Source organism: Megalopta genalis, chromosome 1 (assembly GCF_051020955.1).
Source record: "Megalopta genalis isolate 19385.01 chromosome 1, iyMegGena1_principal, whole genome shotgun sequence".
NCBI lineage: Eukaryota > Metazoa > Arthropoda > Insecta > Hymenoptera > Halictidae > Megalopta > Megalopta genalis.
The window spans coordinates 29715302-29737023 of NC_135013.1; the positions used below are offsets into that span (position 1 = coordinate 29715302).

The following is a 21722-nucleotide window of genomic DNA, read 5'->3' on the forward strand; positions in this document are numbered from 1 at the left end:
TCCTCGGCGGAGGTGGCGTCGGCCATCAGCCGAGCCCCTCCAGGTGTTCCGGTATTTGTCGTCGGGCCGATCTTCATGTGGGTGTAGTTTATGGTCCGAAAGGGAGGGGGCAAGGGGGTACCGAGATGGGGTCCACTCGATCTGATTTGCGAGCGCCATTACAAGCGGTCGGATCGTTGTAGCCGCAACTGTTGCATTTATGAATGCGATTACCCTTAATATATCGTCCGTGTAACTCCGCTCGCTAATTCCGTCGGGCTGGAGGAGGCAATAAAATCAGGACGGACTTACGAGTGGTAATTTCTTCCCCCCCTCCGCGTCGTCTCTCCGCCGACTTTTTCTCACCGGAGCCCCGCGCGCCGTTTTGCTCTTCTTACTCTCTGTCTTCATCGTTTCGCTCGTGACCGGGCCCGGGACCGATCTTTATTTTTCTTCTTCGCGGCTTTCGTGGCGCGCGAGCGTCTTCGGGGCCGTGTAATCGATTAATATTGCTCGCGTCGGGCGCGGGCCGATTTAACCGGCCCCGATCCCCCAGCAGCCGGTTAAACGAATATTTAAGATCGAGATTTTTCTGCGGTCCCCGTCAAGCTGCAATCTTGCCAACCGATGCGCAGCCGCGGTTGTAATGTTTATTTTATTCGTTTAGCATCGACGGGTCGCTACCGCCCTTTCAATTTCTCCAGAAAAATGCGGCATGGTAATCAGAATGGAATAATAATAATAGTAACAATAATAGCGATATCGGTAGTAATAAAGTATTAGTAATAATTTATTAGTAATTAATGTTAGTAATATGTTATTAGAGTTAATAAAGTAATAATATATATTAGTAATAATAAAGTAGTAATAAAATGAAAACAACGTCAAGCTGCAATCTTGCCGATGCGCAGCCGCGGTTGTAATGTTTATTTTATTCATTTAGTATCGACGAGTCGCTAGCGCCCTTTCAATTTCTTCACATAAATGCGGCATAGTAATCAGAATGGAATAATAATAGTAACAATAATAGCAATATCGGTAGTAATAAAATATTAGTAATAATTTATTAGTGATTGATATTAGTAATATATTATTAGTGGTAATAAAATAATAATATATATTAGTAATAATAAAGTAATAATATATATTAGTAATAATAAAGTAATAATAAAATGAAAACAACGTCAAGCTGCAATCTTGCCGATGCGCAGCCGCGGTTGTAATGTTTATTTTATTCATTTAGCATCGACGGGTCGCTACCGCCCTTTCAATTTCTCCACAAAAATACGACATGGTAATCAGAATGGAATAATAATAGTAACAATAATAGCAATATCGGTAGTAATAAAATATTAGTAATAATTTATTAGTGATTAATATTAGTAATATATTATTAGTGGTAATAAAATAATAATATATATTAGTAATAATAAAGTAATAATATATGTTAGTAATAATAAAGTAATGATATATATTAGTAATAATAAAGTAATAATAAAATGAAAACAACGGTTCCAACTGGTCCAAGCGGTAACCAGTTCTCACATGCAACATGACTAAAATGTACAACACGATCTTAATCGTCGTAGCTTCTGATAACATGATAAAGTTGCTTTTAAACTGATTAAAATCGTTATATTATTTTTTAAAAAAAAGTATAACTTTTCACAACAATTTAAGTAAATTGAAGCGAACAATTTTGACCTGTGCGGCAACGTATTCCTTCCAGAAAAGAGTTGTATGGAGCAGAAAAATTTATATATATTTTTCATTGTTAAACCGAGGATTTTTCATTGTTAAAACTGAAAGTGCAAAAATTGATGAACGTATCATTTCCGTCCGCCTAATAACTTACATAAAAAGATAATTCTACGGTAGAATAATTATAACGTATATCAATTCGATCTGCTCACTAATTCATACTTATCTTAGAAAAGAAATGTGCAGTGCAGAGTTTGAGATAAATCATTTCGATCTCTCTCTCTCTCTCTCTCTCTCTCTCTCTCTCTCTCTCTCTCTTTCTGAAAAGAGGATTGTACAGTTAGAACAAAAATTACCACGGTTCGCCGAAACTGGTCCCACCGGTTAAGGGTTAAACGCTCGATCGATTGCATGCGAGTTCAACAGGTTTTTCGATTCGCGTACGATAAAAAGAAAATCGCTCTTACGCCGCGGCGCGGAGCGGAGCGGACAGACCGTGCGATCTCGGGCGTGTAAATTCGAGAACGGTCTTCTTTCTATTCAGCCTTAGGTATATTTCCGGTCGGTGATTTATCATCTCGAGACAGCTGGAAATGTGCCGTGACTCCGGGCATATTTATTCTATCCGCATGTCGTATTCGATAATCTCGGCACCGTAAGCTTCGCATTCCCGATTCGACCGGAAATATCGACGCGATGTATGTTTATACGTGTATGCACCTATATCTGCTGTGTACATTTGTACATGGACCCGACTAGAGTGGCTTGACCCAGTTACTGAATTCGAATGATCTCTGTGCTCGAATAGGAGGAGTAACTGGAAAATTTGTTTGTACCACGAATCTGTTCGCCTTTGGCCTAACAGTCTGAAATGTGTACCAGTGCTGGGAAATGTTCGATCGGTTTTCCGATTAATAGATAATCGGCTTCTGATAAGAAGAAATTCAATTTTCATTTTATTTTACTTTATTTTACTTTATTTTACTTTATTCGCCGGAAGATATTAATAGAATTTTCAAGTATTTCGCTGTGCTACGAGGAAACTTAACATTCTTTTTCTATATGACAATCCTAAACGAAATTATTAATTTATGTTACTTGGGATTGCTGGTTGATATACGATTGAAATTGCTATTATCGCCGTGCAATTAATTAGGAAGTCGGTGACTGTAAATTATGGACTTTTAGAAATTACGAAATCACGAAATCATCGCTGGTAGATAATTTGTTAATTTAAGTCGTGCACTGGGTGCACGTTTTACCTTGAAGTACCTTCGCTGTTTAGGCTGTTTAGAAACAATTTCTTTATATTTAGAAACAATTGTTTTGGAGAAAGTATGAGACTGATATATAATACATTGATATATTAAAATAAATATTTTAAAAGAGAGTTGTAAGAAATGGGGTAAGAAATTTAAATTGAATATAAATAAATTGTTTCTTCTAATAATTTTGATAAGTTGAATATTTAAATATAATATAATAATAGTATATTCAAATATAATATTATAAATACTTATATTATAAAATTGAAATATTATTAAATTCTTCTTATGTCCTCGCGCGATTTTACATTTCGACTGCACATTTTTGCTATAAGTGCATAAAATTCGCAGTCTACATCTTCGAATGCAATAACTAAAAAATATATATAAACATATAAAATATATAAAAAAACACTGCTGGGCTTTGCATCTGAATAATGAATAACGGCAATAGCGTCGAAGTTACGAGTACAAATATTACGCGTATGGTAAAAAAGCTACCTCGGGAAGGTCCTTGCTAGTGAATGTTAGAATTTTTATAAACGCGTGGGAAGGGAGGCGGAAGTTGATAACAGTATGCAAAGAAGGACGATAGTCTAGTCGCGCCGTGGAAGTCATGCAACATTATTCAGTTAGGTGAAATTCTGTGGGAGGGCGGAAGGGAAAGAAAAGCCAAGTCGCATGATGAAATTCAAGCTATATTATTCATTTGGGCGAAATTCTGCGGGAGAGAAAGGAAGGAAAAAAAACCGCCGAGTTACCTGATGAAATTCAAACGATATAAATTCATCCGGATGAAATTCCGTGCTAGAAGAAAAGATAAAAAATATAATCATGCAGATTAAACCCTACGAATGTTTTCATTTCGCTTTCTTTCAAAATTTTGTTCATTTGTAAATGCGCAAAAATTTACAAAGATGCGCGATATATTTTTCACCGATGGTTTTAGTCGGAATAAAAATTAAATTTAAAAATCTGTAGTAAAAATTAAATAACAAAGATTACATACTGATTCATAGCGACCGTAAAAATCGTATCACTCCAAGAGTAATGAAATTCCATGCTAGAGAAAAGATAAAAAATATAATCATGCAGATTAAACCCTACGAATGTTTTCATTTCGCATTCTTTCAAAATTTTGTTCACTTGTGAACGCACACCGATGGTTTTAGTCGGAATAAAAATTAAATTTAGAAATCTATAATAAAAATTAAATAATAAAGATTACATACTGATTCATAGCGCCCGTAATTATATTATAGTATCGCAGTTTCTTCTCTTCAAAAATTATTGCCACGAGCAACAGCGAAATAGAAATTCGTTCTTGCTCCAATAACTTAATATTCTGCAACACTGATCTGAAATTCTTTTAATCAGTCCACTGCTATCAACTGCGTCATCTCGTTCCTATCGTAAATACATGAAGATTCTCGTTTCAGTGTTCGATAACCGTTCGGAATCGCCACAATATCGCGCTCTAAATTTTACAGGCTTATCTAATTTCAAATAGCCGCGACGTTCGAAATGTATCCAAGTATTTTAAAATATTTCGTACACGTGGCACAAGCTTCTTGACTATCAGTGCACATCCGACGTGCCTTAAAATTGTTGCATGTCGACGGCAACCATTTCGTGCGACAACTAGACCGCGCGCACCTTTCTGCGACAGCAGCTTATCGAAATCTCGGGGCCGAGCATAATGTAGCGATATTAACGGCACCCGACTCTCGTTCGCGCTATTTTCCGCGTGCTTCGTCGCCGAGCATCCCGATCCACATTTCTCCCATTGACTTATCGTCCGTGTTTCCGGCGCGAGGATCCTCGTCCAGCCCAGTCGATTTCAGATCGCGTGATACTTTATCGTCGCGGCGCGCAGGGTGTCGTTCTGACGGAATGCGTTACCGTTAATTGATTCTCATCCCGTGGCAGTTGAATGAAATTTCTTACGGTCGCGGGAATACGCGGCGAACGCGTTCCCATCGCGCGATGCTAATTCGAGGCGAGATCCGAGAGTGCTGGCCGGGGCGCCGTGCGTATATAACGTTTCCTTGGAACCCGGACAAAAAAAAAAGAAAGGAGGAGAGAAAAAAATAGAGGAAAACTTGCAACGAAGAGCCGATGGTTGCGATGATTGCGACGTTGGCTGTTGTTGCTAGGTTCTTTTAATGTCCCACGAAACTTGCCGCTCGATTCGTGCCGCTATCCAAAGCATTCAGGAAGACGATGATGATGCTCTCACTGGCTATGGGAATCAAAATCAAGACGAAGTAAATATTTATGCGGGATGTGGGTACTCTGTGCTATGTGGGAATGCTTGAAAATATCGGACGACTATTGTTCAGGGATTTCTTTTTTTTTTTAAAGATGGGGCTACACGATAGTTTTCTGTTTCTTTTGTTGGGATATCGTCTAGCGATGACTCTGCAACGGATGAACTAATCTGGACGAAACCGTTCGCATTTTGATGAGGATATTTTTATGTTTTTTCTGGGCAGAGGATATATTTTTTACGCCATTTTGCATTTGTACGGTTTTAGAGTTGCGCAGTTTTACATTTACAGATTTTATATTTTTATAATTTTATATGCATACAATTTTATATTTATACAATTTTATATCCATACAATTTTATATTTATACAATTTTATATTTGTACAATTTTATATTCATGCAATTTTACATTTATGCAATTTTACATTTATGCAATTTTATATTTATACAATTTTACGTTTATACAATTTTATATTTATACAATTTTACATTTATACAGTTTTACATTCATACAATCTTACATTCATACAATTTTACATTCATATAATTTTACATTCATATAATTTTACATTTATACAATTTTACAATCCGAAGTGAAATGTCCACCGTTTTGTAAACAAAGTCAACGGAAGTAAATCGTCATCTTAATAAGCACAATAGAGTCTCGATTCTTCAAACCGACGATGTCAGAATTCTCGATACGGTAAATTCCCTCCAATTGTCCCTCAGCTTGGAAACGAAAATCTCCTCGAATTGTCCACTTTTGTTTACAAGCTGAGGGATAATTGGATAGAGTTTCACAATCAATAATAATTTAGTCTAGCTCTGTAACCAAGCTATTCATCCTATTATCCGAACACCTCCATCCACCAAATCATCCTTCGCGAACAAATGCGGACATGTTCTTCGCTTTTACCATTATTCAAGTCTCACACAATCTAGCTTCTTGCGGAAAATGTTCTTAACCCTTCAGAGGACAATTACGTTCGCCGCGCCGAAAGTCCTATCCCATGTTAACCGTCTCGGAAAACGTCGTTTATTCCAGTCATAAATGAGACGCCAATTTCTCGTGTCGGCTTCCCGATCAAACGAGCCTGCGATTGGTCGTTTTCACGCGACTCGGGCCGTCTCGCGCAGTCGCGACGCCGACGACGGGGCCGCGGAGAGGTGGAAACTAGCGAGAGAGCAAAGCGTGCAAAGCGGTCGGACGACCGCTGCGGCGTGCTTTACTCCCGTTTAAAGTATTCGCGAATTCCTAAACGAGCGAAGGCGTACCGTTGCGCGCGTTCCGGCTGCCTCGCCCCTCGTCTTGTCCTCGTCGCTTTTCCTCCGCTGCTCGCGCCTCGCCGCGAGGCCCCCCTCCCTCTCTCTCCCGTTCTCCGGGCCCCTCTCTAGCCCCCCCCCCCGGGCCCCCCTCTGCCGTGCTTCACCAGCGTCGACCAAAGAGCCACACGAGTGGCTCGTGAGAACCCGCCTTGAATCACGCACCGCGGCTCCAACGCCCACGCATATTAAGCGGCCACGCAGACACGTGCAAACAGCGCGCGCCTCCAGCAACATTGTAAATGTTCGACGGTGACGCGGAAACCTACTCGCGTCACGTTGAGGACAGGTTCACAGCTCGCGGCACCGCGTGGATGGAACACCTTGACACCGGACGATAACACGCTAACTTCGCACCGGTGCGCGTGCTCTCGCCATTTAGGGGTCGCGTCTGATTAGCAGTCTGGAGAAGTTCATCGCCTTTCAGAATCTTTTCTCCCGAAGAGTTGACACGTTCGGTACGCCGGATTCCGGGTTTAGGAATCGGGTGTACGCGGCGGTTTTGTAACCGACTCACAGACATCGGAAATAATTGAATTGAAAGAAACGATTTGAATTGAAAGAAATAATCCTAGAATTGATCCGAAAAAGTTTATCCATATGAGTATGATAGGCTATCATAGAATATAGGGTACTTAGGGTCTTTCTATTTTATTTGTTTAATATGAATATTATATTATTATAATTTATTATAATAGGGTCTTTCTATTTTCGAATGAAAAATAAAATTATAATTTATAATTTACTGCTTCGCGGACGCGGATTTTTCAAAGCACACGTTTCACAGAGAATCAGACTCTGTATGGAGAACTTAAAAAAGCTTAAATAAGCGGAGAAATAATATATAATGATTTTTCATCGCATAATTCTTGATAAGAAGAATTATAAAGAAGAAAATAATTTTCAGATAAACTTCTCCATTCACGCATAAATTGTAATCACACTACGGATTTTGTACATTTATGGCAACATCGAATTCTTATAATTTAAATATTATAAAGCTTGAAGGAATGTTCAAACGCCAATCTATTATTTACAATGTATTAAAATTTAAAAAAAAAGAAAGAATGAACTAGTTTTTTAGTCTTTATTTCTCACGATTGATGCAGACAATTTTTGCATAAAAATCCGCAGTTCAATTGTAATAAAAATCGTACGAAGTTTAGATAAATGTAATCTTCTCATTGTTATAAAATAATATGCATTAGTCACTATACATATGAGCCGTTTATTTTGAAAGTGGCATAAGTCACTTTGTTTTTAAGTCGGCCACTTTGTTTTTAAGTCGATATATTTAAGGATTTGCGTTTTAACACGTTTAAAAATATGGATGCTAACTTTCGAGAAGATTCACTTGTATTTGTTATCTCAGGATACTGATATTTTTCTCAGTATAAATAATTTCGTATAAACATTAAAAAATCACCACTTTTCATTACGATAAAGTGACTTATGCCACTTTCAAAATAAACGGCTCATATGTATATAGTAAAGGACTCGATACTTCTATAATTATGTAGATGAATGATACACCAAAAAGGCCGTGGAGTTTTCCATTGGTAATTTCACGTCGCCTCGTTTGACCAATTTTTTTTTGTCTGCTACGCTGAAATTGGACGAACGCGAATATGAACGAAGGTCGGTCATCAATTTCCCACCGTGTATTCGCCCGGAGACTATTAGCGATTCTGTTAAGATGAGATCGCTAACGTCGCAAGTCACCGTTCCTATTTTATTGGTACCTCTACGCGTTCAGTTTCGATAAAGGTACGGCCGCGGCTAATTATCATGTATCGCGGGTGCGTCGCGAGGCTCAAAGAAAGCTAACATTCTAGGATTCACTGCCGCTCGAAATACCTACGAATCCGTAATAGGCCGGCGCGCGACGATTTTTAATGACGTTCATTATGCACCGTCGCCCAGACACCGCTCTCCGTCACCGTGAATAATTTTACTTTCCACGGTGCGCAACTACGATTCCATTGATTCTCGATTCTCCGTTCACCGATTAGTCCATCGGCACTCGAATAATCGCCGCGGAAACATACTCGGAGCAACTATAATAGCAATCTATATATGTAGATGATATATAATATATAACTATATATAACTATATATATAACTATTATATAACTATAATAGCAATCTATATATATAGAATCTATATATATAGATTGCTAAAAATTGTACACGATCTTCTTAAAAATTGTATACGATCAACGTTTGCATACAAAATATTATTATCAATATTAATAAATATTACTTTTCTAGCTTCAGCGTAATAAAACGTGCTCTTTCGCCTTTTATTTACTATATACATATGAGCCGTTTATTTTGAAAGTGGCATAAGTCACTTTACCGTAATGAAAAGTGGTGATTTTTTAATGTTTATACGAAATTATTTATACTGAGAAAAATATCAGTATCCTGAGATAACAAATACAAGTGAATCTTCTCGAAAGTTAGCATCCATATTTTTAAACGTGTTCAAACGCAAACCCTTAAATATATCGACTTAAAAACAAAGTGACTTATGCCACTTTCAAAATAAACGGCTCATATGTATAGTGACTAATGCATATTATTTTATAACAATGAGAAGATTAGATATATATATATCTAATCTTCTCATTGTTATAAAATAATATATATATATATATATATATATATATTACATTGAAGCTAGAAAAGTAATATTTATTAATATTGATAATAATATTTTGCATGCAAACGTTGATCGTATACAATTTTTAAGAATCTGGAGACACCGTATAAATAAATAAAATATTTCGTATTTAACGACTACTTTTATATATCAATTTTATATATAATTCACATTCTTTGTTCTATACAAAACGGTACATAATAGTTGAAAATAATATTTGACCACTTAGCTTGTAAATTAATTATATTCCTTGCTTCCATGTAAAATAGCAATTATCAAAAATGTGTTAAAAAATTATGAACGCTTTCTACTACTAAAATTCATAAAGCAACTAAAATTTGTGATACTCTCACAAATAGTGTACACATTTTGCCAATGTGACATTTATTCACACAGTTTTTACATAAAAATGGAATATAAAGATTATTCTGTGATACTAATTTATTTATTAAAAAATCATCGTTTGTTCTAACGTATCGTTTCCACCGTAAAATTATAAATGTTGAACGGTAATAATTTGTGCGAACAGGTTCTTGTGCAGAAAATGTATAAATCGTTGCGCAATGGCGCGTTCGTGGATTTTTGAGTACCGAAAAAATAGAACGATTTTAAAATTTCGAAGCGACGCTCCTCCGATCGTTCTTTAAGTGGCCATTCTTTTCTAACGAGAAGGAACAGTTCCCGCGCACGTGATTACGAATATAACCGACGCGCTCACCTGAATATAAAGACAGGTGTCCTCATTCATTCAGCGAAGCCGCCGTCTAGCCCCGAGACGTCGCCCGCAGCGTGGTATTTCAGTGGCTTTTCAAACGCGATCGACTGTCATCCGACAGCGACATCATCGAACGACCAGCTGAAAATTGATAAAAAGATCGATTAGGTGACGCGCAATCGAAGATCGATCGGCGAAGATAGTTAATGATCTATACCCGAAGAGCCGAAGATAATTCAAGATTTATAGTTGATAATCCATAGTTGAAGGTCGTCGAATGGAGATTGATAATTGATACCGGACAATTAAACATTGACGGTTGGCAATCGATAATTAAACGTTGACAGTTGATCGTCGATAATTGCACATCGAAAGCTGAATCGATATGCGTATCTATAATTGATGGTTCTGTGATTGATAGTTTAATTGTGTACCGTATTATATAATTTTATGCGAAAATTGAGATTAATGGAGTTTCGTTCGATTAACGCGTTACCATGCGACGTGAACTGTTAATAACACGTGTTTCGAAACGATCTGAAGATTTGCTAAAAATGTCCCAGAAATTTGCTAATAATTAGTCAAATACGCGAAACTATAAAGACAATTATATAATTTAAGGATATTTTCGATTGTTTTGAATTATTGAAAGAAGACAAATATGTACGTGGTCGTTCAACTTCTTTTTGTAATTGACTTAGACAATTTTTAAATTGTTTACAGATTCACAGTCTAGTTACGACTAGATTGGCGATCTTTATGAAAAATAAAATTTTCGTACATCAGTTAGAAGAAACAAGAGTTAAATCGAAGCGTGTTTCTTCTTCTGACAGTTCCAAAAACTTGCAAATAATGTAATTGATCGTATGTTATTCGAATAACGAATAAAATTTTGTTTTATAGAATTTCTTTGAAGTTTCCTTCGGAGAATTGATTCGAAACGTTATTCGAAGAATTAGTCGAATATTCAAGCATGCATAATTCAAGATAATAGTATTAATATTCTGACCTGCTAATATTCTGGATAATGAATATTCTGGCATGCCTATACATCCTTGCCATAAATACATAGAATCCGCAGTCGAATTATGGCAAGCACTATAACCATTTCTGGAACAGTTCATTAAATTTTCTAACAGCTCGTGCTGCTAACCTTTGTTATTCCTTCCCTCGATGAAACAAATTCTGAATAGGGTACATCTTTATATTGGGTTGGCAACTAAGTAATTGCCGATTTCAGTTATAGATGTCTCTCACTCCCATTTTCATGATATCCGTAAATGTTATATTATAAAATTATTATTATTATTATTATGTTATTTTTTATTACCCGTGAATGTTAGCGACTGGGCAAATTGAATGCAGCGGTCAAGGAAAAGCGACCAGAATCGGTCAATCGTAAAGGTGTCATTTTCCAGCAGGACAATGCTAGGGCAATGCTGATTTCAGTTATAGATGTCTCTCACTCCCATTTTTATGATATCCGTAAATGTTATATTATAAAATTATTATTATTATTATTATGTTATTTTTTATTATCCGTGAATGTTAGCAACTGGACAAATTGAATGCAGCGGTCAAGGAAAACCGACCAGAATTGGTCAATCGTAAAGGTGTCATTTTCCAGCAGGACAATGCTAGGCCGCACACGTCTTTGTCCACTCGGCAAAAATTGATGGATATTGGTTGGGAATCGATGTTACACCCACCATATAGCCCTGATCTCGCGCCATCGATTACCACTTATTTCGATCCCTGGACAACTCCCTTCGTGGTAAAACTTTTAACGACGATGACGCTGTAAAATCTCACTTCACTCAGTTTTTGGCCGAAAAGGATCAGACTTTCTACGAGCGTGGAATGTTCAAGTTGTCAGAGAGATGGCGAAAGGTCATCGAACAAAATGGAAAATACATTACAGATTAAACTTCGTTCCAAGTAAAAAAAAATTTTTTATTTCATTGAACAAATCGGCAATTACTTAGTTGCCAACCCAATAGTATTCCTGGCGACTTCACAGACTCCGATAATGTCTAACTTCCGTCACGGGAAAAAGTAAATTACGTAAACGGTCTTTTCGCGGAACAATTCGATTGACTTTATTGGAACCCGTCGAATCCCCTAATGGGGCCCGTCTCATTGCCAGTACGTTCTCGCAATAATTTCCCATTGCCATCCATTATGCGGCCGCTACGTATCGACATGTGTACGACATTTGAGCCCGGTGACGTGACGGAACGACGGACGGGTTCGCCGGACTTATTTTCGCATTCCGTCGGTGTACTCCCACGAACAATTAGGCTTGTCGTCGGATTCCTCGCGCGCTTCTCGTCTGCCACCGGCCGATGTGCGAGCGCGGGAACAATGAACGATATTCCCGTGGCTCTCGAATAATCGTTGCCAAGATACCGTTGCAGAGGGATTGTACGTGTATTGAGTCATCCCCCGGCTCCTCTTCTTGTTCGTTCGTTTTTCCCGCGCAACACCTTGCACGTCCCTGCACATCCAGCGTGGGCGCGCAGGTGCGAAGCATTTGCGCGCGGCGATTTTAATTATCCGCTCGGAAACGCAGCCTCGTTTACGCAGAAATGGACGCGATCGTCGTCCATGCAATTGTTCGCCGCGTCGTGATTTATGCCGCGTACGCGCGCGCGCGCGCACGATGGCACTAATCGCTAACGACTTTGTTCGCCTAGTTGAAAATTGACGCGCGAGAATATATTTATGCATAATTATTTGCGACTGTCGTAACACTTACAAATTTCTGGCATGCTTTCACGCTACGTTTACGCAGCTGTTTTATATGGTTTCGTAAAACAAGGATATTCGTTCACGTCTGTAGCAATTTTTATTATAATACGTGTCCATCGAATGAAATTTATTGATAAATTCGATACAATCGATTGCTAATCGATTATATATATATTCTATAAAAATAATAGTGTCTCTATAATTTCAGTAATCGTTAATTGTACGATTATAGTGTTAATATTTCATGTACAATTATAGTGTTAACCGTTTGCACTCGAGTGGCGACTCTGAGGTGCCACTAAAAATTGCTTTACTATTTTTCGAAATAATTGTAACATTATGAGACTCGTTTATATCTAAAAGACTCGTAAAATTGCACGTTTTGTACTTGCCAATAGGCTTTCATATGCATAAAGAAAATATGTTTAAAATATAATTAAAATAGCTTCGAGTGCAAAGGGTTAATAAATTCACCGTGTCGAAAGTTAACCGTCGATGCACCTCGTTGCTTTTAAATTGCATCTACTGCAACTCGCAGCGACTCATTTTCCTCGCGAACGGATAAAATCCTCTGTCAGCTTATTACATTCGAGAATTCGTACGATTAATTAATTAATACTGTTACAATCAAAATCGTCGAAATGATTTCAGATTATTTATAATTATCGAGATTATAAATATACAATGCATATACATATTTATCGAAAGCTATTTCGTAACAAAAATCTGATAAAAAAATGTTACCATCTTTAAAAATCTGTAATTTAATAGTGGATTAAATTAATGCGGATTTAATTCTGGATAAAACGAATGAAATTTTCATTTTTAATCAGACATACAGATCAGAAAAATAAACTATCGCCTAATCAAAGTCGATAATAATGAAATAAGTCCGTAAAGTTCGTAAACAGTGCAAACAACGTGGGTTCGTTTCATGTAATTTTGAATGCACCGAGCAATCTGCAGCATGATTGCGTATTTCACCAATATTTTCTATTATATGCGCGAAGAAGCGGAACCGTAGAGTAGGCTAATGCATTATAGTATTCGCTTTCGCGTATCGATCATCGTCCCACGAGCAAAGGGTAGCATTAGGGGGTTCATTACGTTCGTATCCTTTGCTGTAACAATAGCTACTTGGCATTCGCGTTATACCATCGAGTCGACATTGTTCTCCGCGGTGTGCGCAATCGTTTCACGGAACACACCGCGTGCATACGTGGGATTCAATTGCTGGGTAAATGCGTCTTCCGCGCCGTCCTGCGTCCTTCTCGATCCTTGAACTAGTACGCATTTGCCGTCGAAAATGCACTTTCGCCCTACTTTGTTTTCAAGCATTCCTTGCAACGCGTTAACGACTTCGAGAGTTGGACAAGATTTTATTCGAACGACGGGCTAAAAGATGAAGACTTAACGAATATAATTTTATTCGACGCCGTCGAATAGATATCCGATCGAATAACAATGTATATACAAAGATAAAAAAATATAAATATAATATAAATAAAAAATAAATATAATATAAAATAAATAAAAAACATAAATAATAAAAATATATCGGAATAAAATTTTGTTCGAATAAGAATTCGCTCGAATAATATATTTGATTCGGATAAGAATTCATTCGTACAGGAATTTATATAGAAAATAATTGCTTCGAATAAAAATGATAGAACGTAAATTGTTTTCTCATAGTTTATCGATTTCTTTCTTCCATATTTATTTCACGAATTATTCGAATGAATCGTTTGGTCTGATTATTAATTTTTTTCTCTGATATCTCTGTGTTCCAGCAAATTCTGCAGAACTCGTCGGTGTCTGTAGAGATCGAAGTGCGACCAAGGCAGCTGGTACCGGACACTAATTGCTTCATCGACTACCTGCCGCAGTTGCAGAATATCACAAAGGCGACTTCCAACGCGCAACCCATCTATACGCTTATGGTGCCGCTTGTGGGTGAGTAGACGTTTCTTGGACTGTGCCCGTGAAGTCTCTATCACATAATTTGAACACTTTCGCCGCAACGAATGTTCGTAGTCATCCAGCACCGAAAGCTCTCGCTGCATCCTAAAGCTGGATACAATCGATTTGCTGAATCAATTAAAAGTCGAATTTTTCGTAGGCAGTATGCACTTGAAATTGCAGCTTGTAATTTTTCTGGGAGAATCAAATGATGCGAGGGAATCAAAGTAATCGTAGTATCTGAAGAAAGAGTTGTTAAAATTGCATAGTTTTTCATACAAAATCAGACGGTGCATCGAAGTTTTATGCACCGGTGGAGCAAACAAAAATATATGTGCTAACTAAAAATAGAATTTCTAATTTTTCTTGGAGATCTGATGTGCTGTGCCAAGATTTCGCGTGTCGCGAAAGGAGAATATGTTGCGATTAAATAAAGAGTGTTCAATATTTCATAATTTCGTTTAGAGAAACGATGCACCAAAGTCTTTAGCGAGGCGAAAGAAAGCTATGAACTAATAATTTGTTGCCGAAATAGTTCAATTATCTCTTTTTATATCCCGATGTCCTCATTCTCCACGAAATGTTGAAACAGAATTACAGTAAATTCTGCCTAATTGACGCTCAGATTGTGCACAAGAATGGACAATTTGGGAATAATCGTATCTCCTCTTCCCAAAATTGTCCATTATTCTGTACAATCTGTGCGTCAATTGGGGAGAATTCGCTGTGCTTCGATGCATATTCAATTCGTGGCACATCGATTTAAAGCAACGCGACTGAGAAGCGACTCGCACACCGCTAAAAAAAGGTAGCAGATGACTGACCTTCCGGCACGGCGAGAGGGTCAATCGTCCCATAACTTCTTGCGACTGTTATTATCCCCGATAACCGAGGAATTAATACGTTATTTCGTAACGCGCCCGGCCGGCAAAGGAATACAAGGAAGGGATTAAATAATTGTGCACGGTCGCCAGAAAAGATGTTCGAACAACCGGTTGACCCCCGGTCCCGGCGGGCATTTCTTTCGACCGAAGGTCGTCGATTATCCCGAGCGAGAGGTGGGCAACGCCGTCCGAAATAATGCCTCGTTCCGGTGGAAAAAAGTAAAACGTATGAAATAATCGGCGATAAATAACGACGGAGGAGGTCGTGGCTCTCTCGCGTAGTATCCCAAGACCTCTGTACCAAAGGCCGAACAAAAATGAAGGAGGGGCGATGCGAATCGATCGAGCTGAATATCGTAAACCCGCCTCCGCGTGCTTCTACTCTTCCTCTTCTTCTTCTTCTTCTTCTTCTTCTGCTTCTTCTTCGTATTCTTCGTCGTCGTCGTGTACTCCTCTTCTGCTTCGCCGTTCCTTCCCATCGGAAATATTCACCGAATTCTCGGAACCGACTGCGAACAGACATTTCCGATTTATCAAACGATTTGTGCATCGCTCTCGCGATAACTATGCTCACAGTCCTAGTCGAAAGTATCTGTATGTGTAATAGTAACACGTCGAATGCCGCGGCAACGTCTACGAAAACAACGCGAAACCAGAACAACTTATTTCATTATGAAATTTCTTGAATTTGTGTAGAATCGGACGAACTTCCATTTACTTGATAGACTGTAAGAAAAATTCAGTTTCAGGCTTATTCGAAAAATTGTGCTGCAAATTTTTTAGTTAAGAAAACATTTTGATGATCTTGTCAGTAATTTGTTGCATTGTCTTTTGGCTTATACGCTGCGGTCTATTTAGAATTGATTGTTTTGCAAACAAGAATTGTTCGATTAAGAAGTGTCTTAAAATTAAAAAATTAGAAATAAACTGATATGCATGAAGTATAAAGCATAGTCATAAAATGGCTGACATCGAGTGAAAATTTTTGGTACAAATATATAGTACTTCTTTAAAATTTGTGCTTGTCTTGAATTTGTGCTAATTACGTAAACAATTTTCATTTATATAATTTCAATGAACCATAAGGAGCATTATTGAAGTACACATGCAAGAACATCTAGCGTGTTTCATTTTGATATCAAGTTCAATAAGTTGAACAAATACCTTCTCGCTCAAACAAAAGAAAATAAATCTGAACAATCTTGAGAATTGAAATATTAGAATTATATAATGTCAGATTACTAGAATTATAAAATTATACATTAGAATTGAAATAATATTAGGATTATTAGAATGATAAAATTATATAATATAAGAATTGAAATAATATTAAAATTATTGGAATTCCAAAATTATATAATATTAGAATTGAAATAATATTAAAATTATTAGAATTATAAAGTTATATAATAATAGAATCATTAAAATTATAAAATTATATAATATTAGAATTGAAATAATATTAGAATTACTAGAATTATAAAATTATATAATATAAGAATTGAAATAATATTAAAATTATTGGAATTCCAAAATTATATAATATTAGAATTGAAATAATATTAAAATTATTAGAATTATAAAATTATATAATAATAGAATCATTAAAATTATAAAATTATATAATATTAGAATTGAAATAATATTAGAATTATTAGAATTATAAAATTATATAATATAAGAATTGAAATAATATTAAAATTATTGGAATTCCAAAATTATATAATATTATAATTGAAATAACATCAGAATTATTAGAATTATAAAATTATATAATATTAGAATTGAAATAATATTAGAACTATCCGATTAATCGTCGAATACTTAAACAATCTATAAAGTCACGGTTCAATGATGAAACTTCGAATGCACCTAAATGGCAGAGTTTTGCATATGTTGCAAGAATGGAGAAACAATTTCTTAAACATTTATCCCGCAGCCTCGGGTTTAATTAGCATAGCCAGCTCTCTTGTCGCCAGACCTAATTGAATTCCTCCACGTAAATCCGCTGCTCATATCTCGTTAACACCGTTTACGTATTAGACCGCAATTAGCGGGCGAATAGAATTATCCATTCACCTCTAGCCTCGTTCCGAACTTCTACCGCGGAGTGCTAATAAAACCACTGTCAACCTCCGCCATATTTTCCATCGGTTTATTGCCGGCCAGGCACGAGCAAGCTTTTACACCGCAGCGACTCTTTAGATCTTTCCATTTTCTAAGAAAGTGAGTAAAGAAAAAAGCTGCCGCGCTATGGGGACCATCCCGAGGTAATTATCTCTCGAAAATTGTTCGCCGTTCCCTGGAAACGACGAGAACGGCGTTGCTACATTGTATCGATCAGGGCTGGCATCATTGGCTTCGCCAAGCCCTTGCCGATTTTATCTTCTAACCTTTCCTGCCTTTTATGGGCCCTAAAAACTTTTCCTAGATTCTGCGATGTTTCTCTTTTTTTTACAAGCTGTACGCACTGTTTCCGCGGGCTCCGCAAATTTTTCATTGGCCTTTCGATTTCTTTTATGGACCCCGAGCTCACTTTTTATAATCTTCGCAATGTTTTTATAGGCTCTACTTTTTCTTACGACCACAATTTTCTTTTGTTTTTAGTAAGCCCTGTTATGTTTTCCGATGGGCTCTACTGTCATTTCGTAGACCCCTTTTTTTGTAGTTTTTACAATGTTTTCATGGGTTCTATTTTTTCTTACGACCTCAGTGGTTTTTTAGCGAACGCTATTATATTTTTTGATGGACCCTGCAAGTATTTTGTAGACCCTAAACACTTTTTTATAGGCGCCACTATTCTTTCATAGGTCCCAGAACTTTTTCATGCGACCACAAATTTTGTTTATAGAGCCTACTATTTTTTTTTTCGTAGATTGTACTTAATTTTTTCATAGGCCTTGCAATTTTTCTGTGCGTCGGATACAGCTTTTTTTTACAGATCCGAAAAACTTTTTATACATCCACAATTTTCTCTTACGTCCAAAATATTCGCTCATAATACGAAATGTTTTTATAGGTGCCATAGCTTTTCCAGGAGTCTTTAACACGTTCACTTTGCAGCAAATAAAAACGTATAACCTGAGAAAATTACGACGGATAATAATTAAGAACGAGATCTGTGGGCATTTAAAATGCCTCGCTAACTGCCTGAATAATAATAGCAATAATAATAATAATTATAACTTCATATATCGATGGGATGAACTTACTGAAATGTTTTCATCGTTAACTATCATTTATTAGAATATCATTTGTTAGAATATCATTCAGTAGAAAATTTCACAATTTGAAGCAATCTGTAGAATTTCTTCGCAAAAAAACAAGAATTCTGCTCGCAAAATTGTTCGCAGATCTTCGACGTTGCGGCAAAGCCGTCTCTGCGAGACGTCCCTGGCGTCGATCCTTCCGAAAAATCCTGGTCAGTCTCCGCGTCGTCTCGATCCTTGCATCGATATTAAAAGTATCGCCGCAGGGTGAACGTGTCATCGGAGAATATCGTTAGCGGGTCACGGCACGGGTCAAAACGATGCGCAAATATCCGACTCACCTTGCGAATGACGATCATCGACGTCGTCGTCATCGACGCGTTCGTCGTCGTTCGTTACACGATCCTCGATCTCTCCTTTCGCTTCTCCGATCAGTCAAAATCACAATGGTTCGCAATCGGTTTCCTCGGGACGCGTTAAAGTCGTTTATTGCGAAAGTAACGCCGACGTCTCGAAAATCTCCGGCGCCCGATTAACCTTTTAGGCACGACGCGCCACTATAGTGGCTTCTGCGGATATGATCTTTTAGAACAACACGCCACTATAGCGACTTTCGCGGATGTCATCTCTCTGGACGACGCGCCACTATAGTGGCTTGCTCTAGTAACTCACTCGCTCATCGTTTGGACCAAATAATCGTCTTCATATGCATTGTTTCACACTTCTTTTGTCTTCGCATCGATTTACAACAGTCTACAGGGTGTCCCGAAAATGTCTTGCAATCCGGAAATGGCGGGTTCCTCGGATCATTTGAAGCAACTTCTTCCTTTACAAAAATGTTCTCCGAAGCACCGTTAACGAGTTATCAACGAAAAACAGTGACCAATAAGAATCGAGTACGGCTGACGCGAGGCGGCCCAGCCAACCAGCGCACGAAGCCCAGTTCCGCTCATTGGCTCGATCGCCTCGCGCCAGCCGAGCTCGCCTCTGATTGGTCACTGTTTTTCGTTGATAACTCGTTAACGGTGCCTCGGAGAACATTTTTGTAAAGGAAAAAGTTGCTTCAAATGGCCTGAGGAACCCGCCACTTTCGGATTGCGAGACATTTTTGGGACACCCCCTGTATATACAGTATCAGACTCTGTACAGTACATATCAGACTCTGCCGTCCAGAGAAATAGCCTCGCGCAGAATTCAGCCCTACCTAAAAGGTTAACGTTCGAGAAACTTCGACGCGCGAATCGAGTGCTCGATCGAGAAACAATTCTATCGTTCCGGGAGTTTCGCTTTTTACCGACAAAAGCGACAGTCCGTTAGCAATTCCGTGCCTCTGCGACTAGCCACGGTAATTGCTCGTACACGCGAGTGTACCTTAGCATAGCAATCACCCAATTATCCGAGCCGCGTGTTCTCGCCGAATCGGCGTGGCCAGAGGCGATCGTAAATGCGGTTTCGGGGGACAGGATCGACCAGGTGTCGCCAATTTGAGACGTTCGGACGCTGATAGGTCATTTAGAGCGAGATCATCGCACGTTTCTTCTCGAAATATTCGAACACGCGATTCTCGATGTTTATCGGTAGCTTATGGTAGCTACTGTCATTTCATAGACCCTTTTTTCGTAGTTTTTACAATGTTTTCATGGGTTCTATTTTTTCTTACAACCTCGATGTTTTTTTTTAGCGAACCGTATTATATTTTTTGATGGACCCTAAAAGTATTTTGTAGACCCTAAACACTTTTTTATAGGCGCCACAATTCTCTCATAGGTCCCAGAATTTTATCATACGACCACAAATTTTGTTTACAGAGCCTACTATTTTTTTCGTAGATTGTACTTAATTTTTTCATAGGCCTTGCAATTTTTTATGGTAGCGCGATACTGCAAACAAATCTGGTTCTTCGATTTTTCACTATGAGAAGTACAACTCAGATGTTTAATTTTTAACAGAAAATTAGCAAATGATCTGTACGTCTTGATAATACGTGGTCGAAAATCCCAATGAATCTGCGCTGTAATTTTTATGAGACTTTGTAAATCAGTTATGTTGATTGCTTGCGAAAAATGCAGTCGATTTTGTAATCCTTTGAATGAATTGTAGGATTATACAGACATTGTTCTTACTTTTTATTTTCTGGACAGCCTTTTAGCCTTTTTATTTTCTGGACACTTTCAGTCTGGATAAACAAATACGTACTTTTTGTTCTTCAAAATGTAAATGATTTCTGTATATTAGCAGAAATATTGATAATAATTTTGATAAATATTATCAAAATAAAAAATCGTATACACCTATAAAAAATCTCATATAAAATCGTCCGTACAGCATCGAAAGTGCCACTTAAGAAAATGTTCAACTACAATTGTCGAAATTATGAAGACACCGTCAGCGGAGATCGTTAAACAATTACTCGTTCGAAAGCAGATTAATGTAAAAATCGCCGAAAATCTGAATAAATTCAGTCTTATCATTTGTATAAGGCAAAATATATATTACATTGTTGCCGGCACTGTTTCGCTATTTTGTTTTTCGATCTCGCGGTTGTGCCGAGCTTTTGAAGTCACGGCCTCTCGGAAAGCGCAAACGATATTCGAGACGTCAAAACGATCGTTTCCGAGAATGATCGAATAATAATGAAGGGAGAACCGTTCATGCGAGAAGATGACCCCGATGCGGGAATCAGGGGTTCAAGGCCGTTTGAAATGGAAAGGTCCATCAATCACTGTTACGTGATTGCGAATTAGCTGCGATTGGCTCGATAATTCAGGCAAATCAGTTCCGAAGCATCCGACCATTACGGGGCGCACGGTGTTTCAACAGACTCGGAAGCCAGCGGAGATCTCCCCGAGCTGTTCGTTTAACCGTGACCTAGGTCGCTGGCATCGCCGCGATAAACAAGGACGAATATTCACCCCTGCGGATTTCACCATCGATAGTGATACGCACACGTTGCGATCAATTAGCCTCCGGGCTCTAATCGCGTGTAATTTCTCGGTT

General features: G+C 37.9%; 1 protein-coding gene across 2 annotated transcripts in view; it reads left to right on the forward strand.

Moving 5' to 3' along the window:
• Positions 1 to 21722, forward strand: part of LOC117218121 (uncharacterized) — a 263192-nt gene that overhangs the window by 215729 nt on the left and 25741 nt on the right. For both annotated transcript variants that reach the window (XM_033466254.2, XM_033466255.2), the window contains exon 24: positions 14464 to 14626. In XM_033466254.2, the coding sequence (XP_033322145.2) occupies positions 14464 to 14626 (163 nt within the window). The remainder of the gene's footprint in view (positions 1 to 14463; positions 14627 to 21722) is intronic.